This window comes from Mirounga leonina, unplaced genomic scaffold, assembly GCF_011800145.1.
Source record: "Mirounga leonina isolate KUSES-001 unplaced genomic scaffold, KU_Mleo_1.0 Mir_115, whole genome shotgun sequence".
In the NCBI taxonomy this organism is placed as follows: Eukaryota; Metazoa; Chordata; class Mammalia; order Carnivora; family Phocidae; genus Mirounga; species Mirounga leonina.
Window position 1 is genome coordinate 1,359,377 of NW_023270268.1, and position 14,740 is coordinate 1,374,116.

At 37.2% G+C, this 14,740-nt stretch overlaps 1 protein-coding gene across 5 annotated transcripts in view; it reads right to left on the bottom strand.

Annotated features, from left to right (window-relative positions):
* SNRK (SNF related kinase) overlaps positions 1-14,740 on the bottom strand; it is a 57,258-nt gene that overhangs the window by 12,620 nt on the left and 29,898 nt on the right. For all 5 annotated transcript variants that reach the window (XM_034991235.1, XM_034991242.1, XM_034991250.1 and 2 more), the window contains one exon: positions 2,937-3,078. In XM_034991235.1, coding sequence (XP_034847126.1) covers positions 2,937-3,078 — 142 coding nt within the window. The remainder of the gene's footprint in view (positions 1-2,936; positions 3,079-14,740) is intronic.

The window sequence follows — 14,740 nt, forward strand, 5'->3', positions numbered from 1 at the left end:
GGGATAAACTCTGATGAAAAGACAAAAATCCTCAGAAGGGATTAAACCTCCAGCTGTTAAAAAAGACATACTTAAAATCAAGACAATGAAAGGTTTAAAGTAAATGAATGGAAAACTATATAGCACATAAATGCTAACCAAAAGAAGACTGGTATGGCTAGTTAAGACTAGATAACACAGATTGACTTTAAGGCAAAAAGCATCATTAGAGATAAACACGTGATACACAAGTTCAATTCACCAGTAAGATACAACAATTTGTACCTAATTACCATTGGCTTCACCAGTAAGATACAATAATTTGTACCTAATTACCATTGGCTCAAAACACTTAAAGCAAAAACTGATAGACTCCCAAGAATAAAACAATAAATCTACCATTACAGTGAAAGAATATCTCAGTAAGTGATAAATCAAGTAATCAAAAAACTCAGAAAAGATGTAATTTAGAACAGCATAATTAACAAGCTTGATCTTAAGGATTTATAGACAACTCTGACCCTGAAAATGGGTAAATACATATTCTATTCCAGAACAAAAGAATCATTTACAAAAACTGACTCCGTGCTAGGCATTAAGCAAGCCTCAACAATTTGAAAAACAACAAAAAACTAGTACTATATAGACTATATTCCTGGACCACAATGGAATTAAGTTAGAAATGAATAACAAAAAAGTAATTAGAAAAATTCTACACATTTGGAAATGTAAAATACCCCTCTAAAAACTTAAGGTCAAATAAAGCATTTGAAGCTAGAAAATACTTAGAACTGAATAATAACAGGGCTATAACTCAAAACTAGTAAGATACTGCAGAAGTGGTACAAGGAGGCAATTTAATAGCCTTAACTATGACATTAGTAAAGGAAAATTTGTGAGCCAAATATCCAACATAAGAAAAAAAGAAGAGAATCAGCCCATGAAGTAGGTAGAAGGAAATAATACAGATAAGAGAAAATTCACAACATAAAACAAGAAATACAAGTAAATTAATAAAGATAAAAGGCAGTTCCTTGAAAAAAACTAATAAAATTAACGAACCTCAGGCAAGACTAATGAAGACAAAAACAAAAGAAGGCAAAAACTGTCAATACTGGAATGATAAAGAGCAACATCCCACTGATCTATATACTTCACAAATATAACCAGAGAATATAAATACTTGAGGCCAATAAATTTGAAAATTTAGATAAAATGGGCAAGCTCCTTAAAAAACAGAAGTTAGCAAAACTGACATAGGAAAAAGTAGAAAACTCAATGGTCCTACGGTTATTAAAAATAATCCCTCTACAAGGGAGAAACAGAGAAGGCTCCTAAGATATCACAACTGTTATATTTCTTACTCTGGATAACAGGTTCTACCATTCTCACATCATCAGTAGATAGAGAAGCCTGTATCTGAATCCAAAGAGTCTGAATAGGTAAGCTCTTAACCATCCACCACATGGGCCTAAGATGGGGTTCCACTTGGAGAAAAGATTTCTCAAACCATCAGACTTCCTTCTTACCAGCTGATGGGAAAAATTCAAAACTTTATTACTACAACAAAATCCTTAAAGTAATAGCTATAATCTCAGCTGAACTTACTTAAAAATATCACCCATTTAAAAAAAAAAAAAAAACAGGGCGCCTGGGTGGCTCAGTTGGTTAAGCGACTGCCTTCGGCTCAGGTCATGATCCTGGAGTCCCAGGATCGAGTCCCGCATCGGGCTCCCTGCTCGGCAGGGAGTCTGCTTCTCCCTCTGACCCTCCTCCCTCTCATGCTCTCTGTCTCTCATTCTCTCTCTCAAATAAATAAATAAAATCTTTAAAAAAAAATAAATTAAATAAATAAATAAAACATATATATATACATATGTGTATATATATATAATCACCCATAATATCAATGAAATACTGAGCTTCTAACAGTTCTTTTATTCCATTATTATATTTCTCACTATACATATCACAGAACTATAAAGTACTTTAAATTCCAAATAATCAACTTGAGTGTACTTTTGGTTGCTGGCTTCCCATAATCACACAAACCAACTGCAGAGAGTGGTGTATGAATAAAATTAAGGGAAACGTTATGTAAAACCTAAAATGGTGTGTTGGTGGTCTATTTCATGAAAAGAAATGCCTTAACTTTTCTCTGGAATTTAAAATAATTCCAGGTGGTCTTGCTTTTTTGCTGATGCAAAAACACCAAGATAGTTCCCATGGTAGTATCTTCATTTCCAGTGAGTAACTACCACTCCTGGAGGCTGAAGAGGCATATAATGGGCTTCTTGAAAACAAGCGTATTTAAGAAATAGACGAACACGGGCGCCTGGGTGGCTCAGTTGGTTAAGCGACTGCCTTCGGCTCAGGTCATGATCCTGGAGTCCTGGGATCGAGTCCCACATCGGGCTCCCTGCTTGGCAGGGAGTCTGCTTCTCCCTCTGACCCTCCCCCCTCTCATGTGCTCTCTCTCAAATAAATAAATAAAATCTTAAAAAAAAAAAAAAGAAACAGACGAACACATTTTGTACTCCAATATTAAATTTCAAATCATATTCTGGAGTTAACCCCCCAAAACACACTTAACAAAAATAAAATATCAAGTTCAAAAATTAAAACGAACTCAGATGCTTATATATTGAAGTCACCTCAAATTTTTTTGACATATTAATAGAATAAAACAAAACTTCTGGGGGTGCATGGGTGGCTCAGTTGGTTAAGCATCCAACTCTTAATTTTGATCAGGTCATGATATCGGGGACATGAGATTGAGCCCAGAGTAGGGCTCCACACTCAGCGTGGGGTCTGCTTGGAATTCTCTCTCTCCCTCCCCGCCTCTGCCCCTCCCCCTGCTTGCACTCTAGATAAATAAATCTTTAAAAAAATAAATAAAAATCTGGTTTTAGTATGAGTGTTTTAAGTTTCCACATTCTTTTTCTGTTTTTACTTACTCTTTACACTCTTTGGACACATGGGATGGTACGGTATATTTGCAATCCATGATCATTGTCAATGTTTCACTGTCATTGGCCTCTTGAAAAGGTGGTTGCCCACACACCAACATGAAAAGGATCACTCCCAGACTCCATATATCTACAAATCAAAGACATACTGTTAAATATTGGATGAGTTAGAAAACCAAAAGCACTAAGAAGAGCGAAAGTAGACTAACAATATTATTTTATTTCAATAGTGAAAATCATTTATATCTCAAAGAAAAACATCTAGGGAAGAAAACTTAAGTCCCAATAAGGCAGGGAAGGTATCTGTCTTGTTCACTGTTTTTATATTCACCTCAGCCACATAGTGAATAGTCAATAAATGTTCAACAAAGAGATAAATTAATTCATTAATGGCAAGAATGTCAAGTGGAAAGTACCTATCAAGGTTCCCAAGCCACTGGACAACACACTGCTGTCTTTCTCATGACATTATTTACCAGAGAAAAACTAAAACTAGTATTTTAATACTCTGAGACATAAAAAGGATTTTGCCTAACGTCACAATTATCTCAGTTTTCTTTACCTCAATCCTGGTGAGGTAACCAGATGATGTAAATCAGTCATTTTATAGTTAAGAAAATTAAAATTCAGAGAGGAGAAATATTTCTGTGGTGTCACTGAAGAAAAAGACAGGTGATACATGATTTCAGAGGACAAAACTAGGTCTGAAGATACAAGTAACCAGGAGGCACACTCTGACTTAAAAACAGCAGAAGCTACTTAATAAAGCGCTGGGAAAGACAGCAGGTTTCCCATCACTCTAAGTACTTTAGCAAAGGCTGCGCAACCATCTAATATTCTGCATAAGACATTCCTGTAGTGATTGTAAGGCTGGACTAGTTGACATCCGAGGACCCTACCAACTGTAGCATTAGACTAACTCCTACAAGAGCAAATAACCCCCTACCTTCTTGCCATTAGATAAAATCTCACCAATCATTTGGAAAAATGATGGCTTTTCAAATGAACAAAGGATGAATCCATTTAAGGAAGGGTATCACAAATCATTCACTCATTCTAGAAACTAAAGTATAGATATGATTACATAAACATTAATAAAACAAGAGATGAATTCAAGAAGCTTTCTACCACAAAAGGCTTAGAAGAGAATGCAAGCCATGTGGACTTTGTCACATCTGTTAATACTCAACTACTGTTTTCATTTAGCTTAAACTCCCAAAATAATGTAGGATCCATATTATTTTCCAGCAGAATTATAACTTGTTAATAAAATATCTTCTCCTTGGTCCAAACTAAACAAAGAGGGCAATAAAGGCAGAAACCCAAAAGTTAAACACATTGTGATTTTTTTATATGTACAACAAATTTTACTAAGGATGCTTCAATGAAAATTAGTTAAGCAGATGGAAAAATCTACTAAAATTAAAACATTACATATGTAAGAATAAAAGGGACCTAGAGATCATTCAGTCCAAACCCTTGGCTCTTCAGTGTCCCTAAGAGGTGTGCCTGGCATTGCTTCTTGGATGCATAAATTATGTGACCTACCACCCCAGGATAGCAAGCTGGCTCAGGACTCCACTCTACTCATTGACCCACATTTCTTTACCTTGATCTTGGAATGTAGAGGGCCATCCCCATACAAACTCAAACAATCTGAGTAATGGTGGCTAGCTGCACCTGTTCTTTAACTATCCAGTGAGAAGAATTTATAACCCCAATACTAGTTGTAACTTATTAAGAGTTTCGAAGGAAATCTGTATAATTGTTTAACCTAAACCCTCTTTGAACAATCTGAACCTATTTTTGGTTACCTGCCCCAACTCTCAAGCCACTACTGTGAACAAGTGGTAATTACAATTATTCTCCCTTTAATACATGTGTCCCTCATTTTACAAAGCAGTTATATTCCTAGAAATTCGCTATAAAGTGAACCCATCTTTTCATCAATGTTTATTACATAAGAAGGGAAATATAACACGGTTTTATTTTTGGTTGATTTAGATTATTTTGTGCTATTTTGTTTATTTTTGGCTACCTCCTCCCCAAAGAAGGGAAGGGATTTTAAGTGGCTTGCAATAAAACACATAAACATAAAAATCAGGGGAGTTAAAACAAAAACTCTCTCTTCTGTTGTTTAAATACTGACTAATGTCTAGGGCTACTACTATAACCAAGCCCAACCATTAATACATACGTATTTGAGATACAATAAATTCTTATCTTTCCATATAAATCCTACAAAACAACAAATTTTTTTTTTAAAGATTTTATTTATTTGACAGAGAGAGAGAGAGCGAGAGCAGGAACACAAGCATGGGAGTGGGAGAGGGAGAAGCAGGCTTCCCGCTGAGCAGGGAGCCCGATGTGGGGCTCGATCCCAGGACCCTGGGATCATGACCTGAGCCGAAGGCAGACGCTTAACAACTGAGCCACCCAGGCACCCCAACAACAATTTTTATAAAATGAATTTGGTTACATTATTTCTTCTACCATCTCATACTTTAACTGTGGATAAACCTGTTTGGTTATTTAGTTTTTTACTTTTTCTCCATGCTAAACTGGAGATGATATCTGACAGTGCAATTAGACAAAGCTGATGTTTTGAAAGTTTAACAAATAATATAAACATCAACTAATAATTACCCCAAATTCTTATCTGGTTAAAGAAAACTATCTTTTTCTGTTAAATATCAACCTAAACAGCAATAAGGAAGTCCCAATTATTTGGAAATGTTCTCTTTAGGATCATTTGCCCAAGCAGACTCACACACCACTTGTTAGGAAGTGGTGCATGATTAGAAGAGTAAAAGGAGAAAAACAACATAAATATATATACTGTCTCCACTGTTTCCAGTCAGGGCTCAAATAATTTCTGAATGTAGAAGTGCTTAAAATTTGAGAAATTTAGAAATACAATTCTGTGCCTGGTAGTTTACAAAGCTAAGTGACATGATATGAAGCATCTAAAAGAAAAGCAGCAGTGTGACTAAAGGAGTCAAGTTTCAAGTTTCAGAAAGGGCAAATGACCCTCTCACTGAGACAATGTGATTATTCAAGGGGCTGCTTATTTTTATTTACTTATTTTCCAGACTTAATTTCTCTTCTTAGTCTTGTCTTTGAGTGATTTTACTTTTCCATCCTAAGGGTCAAAGGAAAGAGAGAAAAACAATCCCGAAACAAACACACAGTGGTATGACTTTAACCAAGTATTTAAACCTGTTCCCAATCGTTAAATGGGAATAAGAGCAGTAATGCACTTCCTCTTAATGCTGTTGTGGGCTTTAAAGAGATTAAAATCAAATCCATGCTGAGTATTCGGGACAGAGCCCAGAACACAGACAGCATTCTAAGGAGGCTGCACTGTCCCGCCCTCGTTCATCTGTGCCACGCGGGCACTGTTCCTTTTTTTTTTTTTTAAGATTTTATTTATTTATTTATTTATTTGAGAGAGAGAATGAGATAGAGAGAGCATGAGGCAGGGAGTATCAGAGAGAGAAGCAGACTCCCCGCCGAGCAGGGAGCCCGATGCAGGACTCGATCCCGGGACTCCAGGATCATGACCTGAGCCGAAGGCAGTCGCTTAACCAACTGAGCCACCCAGGCGTCCCGCGGGCACTGTTCCTGAGCACAGTGGACACCGAGATGAATGGGGGACATCCTTGCCCTTACAGGGCTCCCAGTTTACTCTGACAGACAGACAGCAGGGAAGCTCAAGAAGGCACAAAGCCAACACAGACAAGAGAAACTAGTGGAGATGGGGGGAGAGAACAGGAAAGGCCTCTTAGTAATGCAGTTACAAATGGTGACAATTCATGATCTTGGGTCCCCAGGACAAGACACCTGGTATTACAGGACTAACAATGGCATCAAGAAGGATTATCTATTACATTTCCCTCAAGTGGGGGAGGGAGTTGGTACTTGTTCAGCTTGGGATCCACCAAGTCTAACTGGGGATTAGGGGATGGACACGGAGAAGGTGAGAGAAAGATAATGGAATAGGGACTTCACATTATTTTTATTTTAAAAAATGTTAATGGAATGGTCTATTAATATTAAAGGTACACAAGTTAACAAGTATCAACCATCTGAAAAATCAAATTTAATGTTGATACTACTATCTGAAGCATATGTTTTGATTTCAGACCCAGCTATTAGGTTCTTGGTTAATAAAAAATGGAAAAAGAAAGTATCAATAAATATAGTTCCTTTGGTTAAAAAAACACTTCCAACTCATGGAACTGAGGGAAGGGGTGGAAAGATAATGAGGTCTTTGTTAGTACAAAGAATGGGAGTTACTGGCCCCCTTATGGCAGCTCTCAAGCAAGCTGGATACAAAAATGAGCCCTGACGTCTCCTTTGCCTGCTAACAGTCAGCAGGTCAACTTACTATAATACAATTATGCCATTTCTAGGGTTAGAGGTGGGGTTTCTACTACAAAGGTCATTTTAGGCAGGCTAACAAAAGATCAAAATGAAAACAAAACAGAACAGAAGAACATGCTAATTATTAATTTGAGGAAAAGCTACTGCCAAATGGTGGGGCAGGGGGTGGGTGGAGGATGTCATGAGTGCTGTGAAGTTTTCTAAAAAATCACTTACGAAGTGAATTATCTAGAGAGCCAAAGAACAAGCAGGGATTAGAAAGTAATAAAAATAGCAAGACCAGAAGAAAAGTTTCAGGCGGAAACTTCTATTTTTTCTTCTGGCTTTCTTTTATCAGTGCAGCCATCAATCATAACAGAAGCAACAGAATGTTCTAAAACCACTACAGATGAAGCAGGGACCAGCACCTTTTATGACACCACTTAAAACCAGCAGGATTTATGCAATCACTTTTCAGTTCCAACTGTGGTTACCACAACTGACATATGACCCAAAACTATTGTAAAAGGCAATGCTTTCTTAGAATAGCAAGTACCGTTACACTAAACATGTAGGTCTTAGGAGCTTTGTTCCTTGTATGGATATTCAGAAACCCTAAGGTTTATTGATGTGAATTGCTCCCTACACAGTAAGAACTACTCATCTGCATTCAACATCACCTAGAGCTCTGGTTACTAAACACTCTTGTTGCCAACACGATCAATGGTTGGTTCTGAGGGACCAGACTACAGACCATTCTCCAAGTGGTCTTCTGAACTAACAGGGGAAGAGTGGGGCAGAAGAGGAATGAAGCATTTGGACAAGTCCATGTTTTAGGGTATCTATATTATTTCTGGTTTTACCAACACTTTAGTTAGAAACAAAGTTTTACTATTTAACAAGTAATCGTTTCTTTTCTTAGGAAGAAAGTCAGAATGAATGCCATCACTCATACATACTTCAAAAAACTTTCCCACACCTGAATCCATCTGAATGCCCCCTGAGGACTTCAAAAATCAATGATGTCCAAACTAAGCTTATCACCTTTTACCCAAACCTAGTTGTCTCATCTGGGTTCTAGTGTGGTCTATGGCACCTCCACCTATCCAATCAAAACTCAAGAAGCACCCCAGACTCTGCACCTCTCACTTCCAGGTCAGGAAGATCCTGCCAATTCTAGCATGTGCCCAGAATCCTCCAAGGCTCCTACCAGTGACCCTCAGCTCCCCCTGAGATCTCCTCAAACTGCCCTCCAACCTGGCGACCCAGGCATCACCACAGTGAGCTGTAATTGAAGATGTTTTCCTCTATTACTCAGAGCTCCTTGAGAGCAGAATATGTCCCCTGCACTCTCAGAAGTTTGTTGAATGCCAGAATGAACCTAGAGCTAAAGAGAAAGCAGTACCTTTGTAAACACTGTTTGGTTAGGGCCCCACAGAAGGGAGCTGCAGCAGGGGGCAGTCCGTAGTTATCAATGACCTTCAAATAAAAGCTAAGAGAAAAAGGAGACTAAGTACCCAGAGTGGAGGAAGGGGGGGCACCAGTGAAGGCAAGCTGCAGTTTGTTTTAGTTAAGGGTTTAACGCCTTGTGCAAACTTGTTTTTTCAAGTCAAAAGAAAACAGGGAAAAGTTCAAGAAGTCCAAAGGTTATCAATCACACACTGTGGGACTGCACACGTTCATAAATCCAAACCAGACAAGCAGCAGACACCCTTCCAACTCAGCATTCTTTCATAAATCACTTTACAAATCTGATTTTAGTGAACTTTATAGATGAAGAGCAAAAAAGACAGGCCAGGCTAAAATCATGTAATTTCCTTCAGTATGGCCTAATGAAAAGAACATGCCTGGGCTAAAGCATCAGAGAGCCCTGGGCTCAAATCCTAACTTGGCCATTTAATTAGTGAGTATTCTTGGTCAAGTTCTACCTGCCTTCTGTGCCTGAGTCTTCTCTTCCACGAAAGGTGGATAGCACCACTCATCTGGTAATTTCTGAGAGGGTGTCTGGGGCAAAGAGCACTACATGTATCACTACAGAACCTGCAAGAATTGAGAAAATCCTTACCTAGATCTAAGTATAGGAGGGAGACAGGTAGGAAAAAAGCAAAAAGAATTTAATACTTTTTATTCAATCTACTTTACTATTCGAATTATCTTACAAGAACATTTATTGCTTGTAAAAAAAGTAATTAAAAATTAGCTGTGCTTAACAGAACATTCTGAAGTGTATGTACTTCAGTGGGATAAGCAGAAACGTCTTTAGAGGAATAAAAAGGTAATAAAAAAAAAAAGCCTACCCTCACTGAGACAGTGATTCTCAACCTGTGGCCTGGGGACACCTGGTTCTGCAAGGTTCCCTCAATGAATTCACAGATCTCTCCAAAGCATGAACACTTACCGTAGGAATTATTTTAGTTTGAATTTTTAGCACAAGTAGCTTCTTTCAAGGACTTAAAAAAAAAAAACCCAAATATTAAACGCTAGGTCTTGTGAAGCCAGGGAATGGGCCAGGTCAGTGCTGCTGGCCTTTTCACCCTCTAGTTCCATTTCTATGCTTCAGGACACACCCGAGGTTTCACCAGGGGAAGGGGACACCAAAACTAGAGCCACCAGAGCACAACCCACCTCGGGGACATTACCAAGGTCTGTCTCCAAATCTCCGCCTAGCCAAAACAGTCGCTCCAGGCATTTCTAAACACCTAGGTGAGGCAAGAACCCACTACAAATTCATAGCTTTCCAAAATCACATCTTTTAAATTACATCCAAATTTACATCTAATACCGTGTGAAAACTAAATACTTCCTTTTACACCAAGCTTACCGGAGAAAATCTCTGGCTTTTGTCCAATTTTATAACACTAATCACAAAGTCTAAAATGTTCACATTTTAGAAATACTTTTGAAAGGTGGAAACATGCTGATGTCAGGCCATCAGCATGGCAACATGCACACGAGCACCTTCTTCTATGCATTTCAACATGGACGCTCTTCAGAGAAGGGAGCTGCTGCTGTGGATACACAGTGACTGTAGATTTAGTTTTCAGAAGTGATTGCACATGTCAACTTCCCATAAGATTATGACAAATGCAAATTTCATAAGTCTAACTTTGATCTAGAAAGTAGGAATATTCAAATTTAATATCAAATCTAAAAACGTCCAATTCTATTTGTCTAGTCAAACAATATAAACCATGCAGACTAAAGGACTGTATGATTAGTAAAACGTTAAGTCTGCTTGATGCTTTAGTTTAATAGGTAGTATAGTATTTTGATGTTTTCTTAAATTTATTCTAAAAGTGCCAAGACTTTTGCATAAGGTTGAGGCATGCTAACGTAAGACAAATACACAAGCTATTAAAATATCAGTTAATAAAAATCACCTGCATATGCCAACTCCCATGAGTTCTCTTTCAAAAGGCACACAATATTTAATGCATGTGGGGGACACAAAGTCAAATGAAGTTTGTCCTTTAACAGAACACAACATTATCCTAGACTGCCCCAAATGCTTAAGCTTGTCAAAAAGACTTTTTTAACTTCCTGAGGATAAAGAAAAAAAACTTTAAAGTAGTGTATTTGCTGTAACAAGATTCAAAATTCAGAATACTGGTTCTTGAAATTTTTGATTCTGGTTAGTTCTCCATGCATAACACCTAAACAGACATGTGGTTGAAAAGTGTATACAACTTATTTTCCTACATTAAAAAAAGTCAGCATAGCATGTTATATCTTCTAAGAAATTACAATAAACATACAACCTGGTTGTTTCCACACAGGATTAGGACTATTCCTTCACATTAAAACTTTAGCTAGAAAGTTCTCTCAAGTATAACCACACATTTCCCAGTTTTTAACATTTTTAACATTCACTTCTTTCAGATTATCAAAGTAATACATGTTCAGTGACAGTAAGATTCTATTAGCAGCCCCCTCCACACTCATCAACACCACAGACATTCTTTAATATTAGCCTATTAGACAGATAAAGATATGATAGATTTGTTGTTATTTATACTGTCCTATTTTTCCCTCATTTCTTCAGGGCTTAATTTATATGCACTGGAAGTCACCACCATTAGTGTGCATTTCTGGCAGTTTGAACAATGCAGTCATGCAACCACTGCCACAATCAAGATCTGGAGCAGCTCTATCACCCCCAAAAGTTCCCTGTACTTTGTATTCCACCCCTCCTCCCGGCCAAGCCCCGGGCAACCACAGGTCTATCTCTGTCCCTCTAAGTCTTGTCTACAAATGGAATCACACAGTATGAAGTCTGGCTTTTTTTTTACCTAATGCATTTGAGATTCATCCATGTTTTGCATGTATCAGTAGGTCATCGCTTTTTGTTGTTTGAGTGGTAGTCCACTGTATAAATGTTCCAAAGCTTATTTCAGTTTGGGGCAATTATGAATAAAATCACTAAAACCATCTGTGTACAGAGGCTTGTGCAAACTTAAATGTTCATTTCTCTTAGGTAAATACCTAGGAGTAAGCTTACTGAGCCATACAGAAAGTGTATGTTTTATACGGAACTTTCCAAAGGTGGCTCTAGGACTTTACATTCTCATCAGCAAAGTATGAGGATTCCAATGGCTCCATTCACATCCTTGTCAACTCTTGATACTGGCAGTTTAAAAAACTTTAGCCATTCTAATAGATGTAGCTTTAATTTGCATTTTCCCTAATGACTAATGATGTGGAGCATCTACCTGTGCTTATGTGCCATATTATGTCTTCTTTGGTGAATTGTTTGTTCACATCTTTCATTCATTTTAACATTGGGTTGCTTTTTAATTTGTTGAGTTTCGAGAGTTCTTTTTTTATGTACAATCTCTAGCAATACAGAAAAAGGCTTTATTTTAAAAGTCATATTTGACAGCATTTACATTATTTCCTGAAAACAGCTTCAAAAACTTTTAAAAAAAATTACTGAAGTATAATTGACATATATTATATTAGTTTCAAGTGTACAACATAGTGATTCGACAATTCTACACCTTCCTCAGTGCTCATCCTAAGTGTAGTCACCAAACAACGTTATTACAGTATTATTTGTACTTTCCATTTCCATGACTTATTTAAATTTGTACCTCTTAATCCCCTTTATCTATTTCACCTCTCCGCCTACCCACCATCCCTCTGGCAACCACCCATTTGTTCTCTGTACTTAAGAGTCTGATTTTTGTTCGTTTGTTTTTTAGATTCCACATGTAAGTGAAACCATACGGCATTTGACATTCTCTGTTTGACTTATTTCACTTAGCATAATACCCTCTTGGTCCATCCATGTTGTTGCAAATGGCAAGATCTCATCCTTTTTATGGCTGGGTAATACTCCAGTGTGTGTGTGTGTGTATGTGCGTGTGTGTGTGTACACTACATCTCCTTTATCCATTCATCCATCAATGAACACTTACATTGCTTCCATATCTTAGCTATTGTAAATAATGCTGCAATAAACATAAAGGTGCATAAATCTTTTCAAATTATTATTTTTGTTTTTTTTGTGTAAATATCCAGTAGTGGAATTAATGGATTGTATGGTATTTCTATTTTTAATTTTTTGAGGAACCACCCATACTGGTTTCCACTGGCGTTGCACCAATTTACTTTCCCACCAACAGTGCACAGGGGTTCCCTTTTCTCCGCATCCTCACCAATACTTGTTACTTCTTATCTTTTCAATACTAGCCATTCTGACTGGTCTGAGGTGACCTCCCACTGTGGTTTTGATTTGCATTTCTCTGATGATTAGCAATGCTGAGCATCTTTCATTTGTCTGTTGGCCAGCTGTATGTCTCCTTGGGAAAAACGTCTGTTCTTCCGCCCCATTTTTTAATTGGACTATTTGTGTTTTTGGTGTTGAGTTGTATACGTTCTTATTATATTCTGGATTTTAACCCCTTAGCGGATTTATCATTTGTAAGTATCTTCTGAGCTTTGAGAATCTTTATATATTCTTTATCAGATATGTGATTTGCAAGTATTTTCTCCCTGTTGGTGGTAGCTTAACAGTATCTTTCAAGAAGTAGGAGTTGATTTTTATAAAATCCAATTTATCAAATTTTTCTCTTATAGATCATGCTTTTGATGTTGTATCTAAAATAGCTTTGCTTAAGTCAAAGCTGCAAAGATCTTCTATGTTTTCTTCTAGAGGTTTTACAGTTTTACAATTCACATTTAAGTCTCTGGTGCACACTGAGTTTTTTAAGTGGCATAAAGAAGGGATCAAGGTTCATTTTTTGCATATGGATATTTAACTGTTCCAGCAACACTGCTGAAAAACTACTTACTCTTTCTCTACTGAACTGCTTTAGCACTTCTGCTGAAAATCAATTGACCATGTATGTGTGGACTTATTTATGGCCTCTATTCTATTCCACTGATCCATATATATGCCTTTTTGTTAATAACAGTCTTATTATAACTTTATACTAAGTCCTGAATACTCCAATTACTTTTAAAACTAAATTTTTCCATCTTGGTTATTTATATAACTTTTTAATGAACTCTCTTTTCATTTGTTTTTAGCAGAGTTCCTCATCGATTTGTAAGAGCTCTTTCTACAGTAAAAATATTAAATCATCTATATTACAAATCATTTCCTTGGTTTCCATTATAATTTCTAAAAAAAAACCAGATGTGCACCATATCCATAAACTATAATCAAATCTATTACCTTTTCCTTATGATTCCTTTTCAGAAAGGCCAAGATCTTATGAATATTTCGAATTTGACACAGCACACAGACAGGGTCCTATCATTCCTTCTTCCTTAAATGTTTATTTCCAGTACAATTTATTAAATAATTTCTCCTCTGATGCCTTTTGATAATTGAAGTTAGAACTATTTAGAGCCTGTTTTTCTATATCACTTAAAATTACCAGCTAAAGAACCATGCTAAGATACAGTGGTGTCCCTGGGGGCACTGGTCCTTACACTAAAGGGCTACAAAGCAGACACTGATATGAATATTCAAAAAATGTGTGGCACCATTTGCCAGGCACTGTGCTAGGCACTGGGATGTAATCATAATGAGACCTTAAAGGTTGACAATGAAGGGAGAATGTCCAGGAGAGATGGCACTACTGCCCTTTGTGTCCCTTGCCACAATTCATCTCTGTTCCTTTTTTTTGCAGAGAAAGTTAACAACTATCTGGCTTATAAAAGATGGCTCCATCTTATCTTTCATCTAGGATATCCCTGTCAGAGCTGCTTCAATAACAAGTATGTACTTTGCCCTACCTCCAAGAGCCCATAAGCACTGCTAGAGGCCTGGACTCCATATAGCGAACAAAGGGGCCTATCATGTTTGGTTTTTTCCTCCTCCCAGTTTTATTGAGAAATAACTGACACATCTGCGTAACTTTAAGGTATACAGAATGACGGTTTGGTTTATGCGTGTTGTGAAATTATTACAATAGATT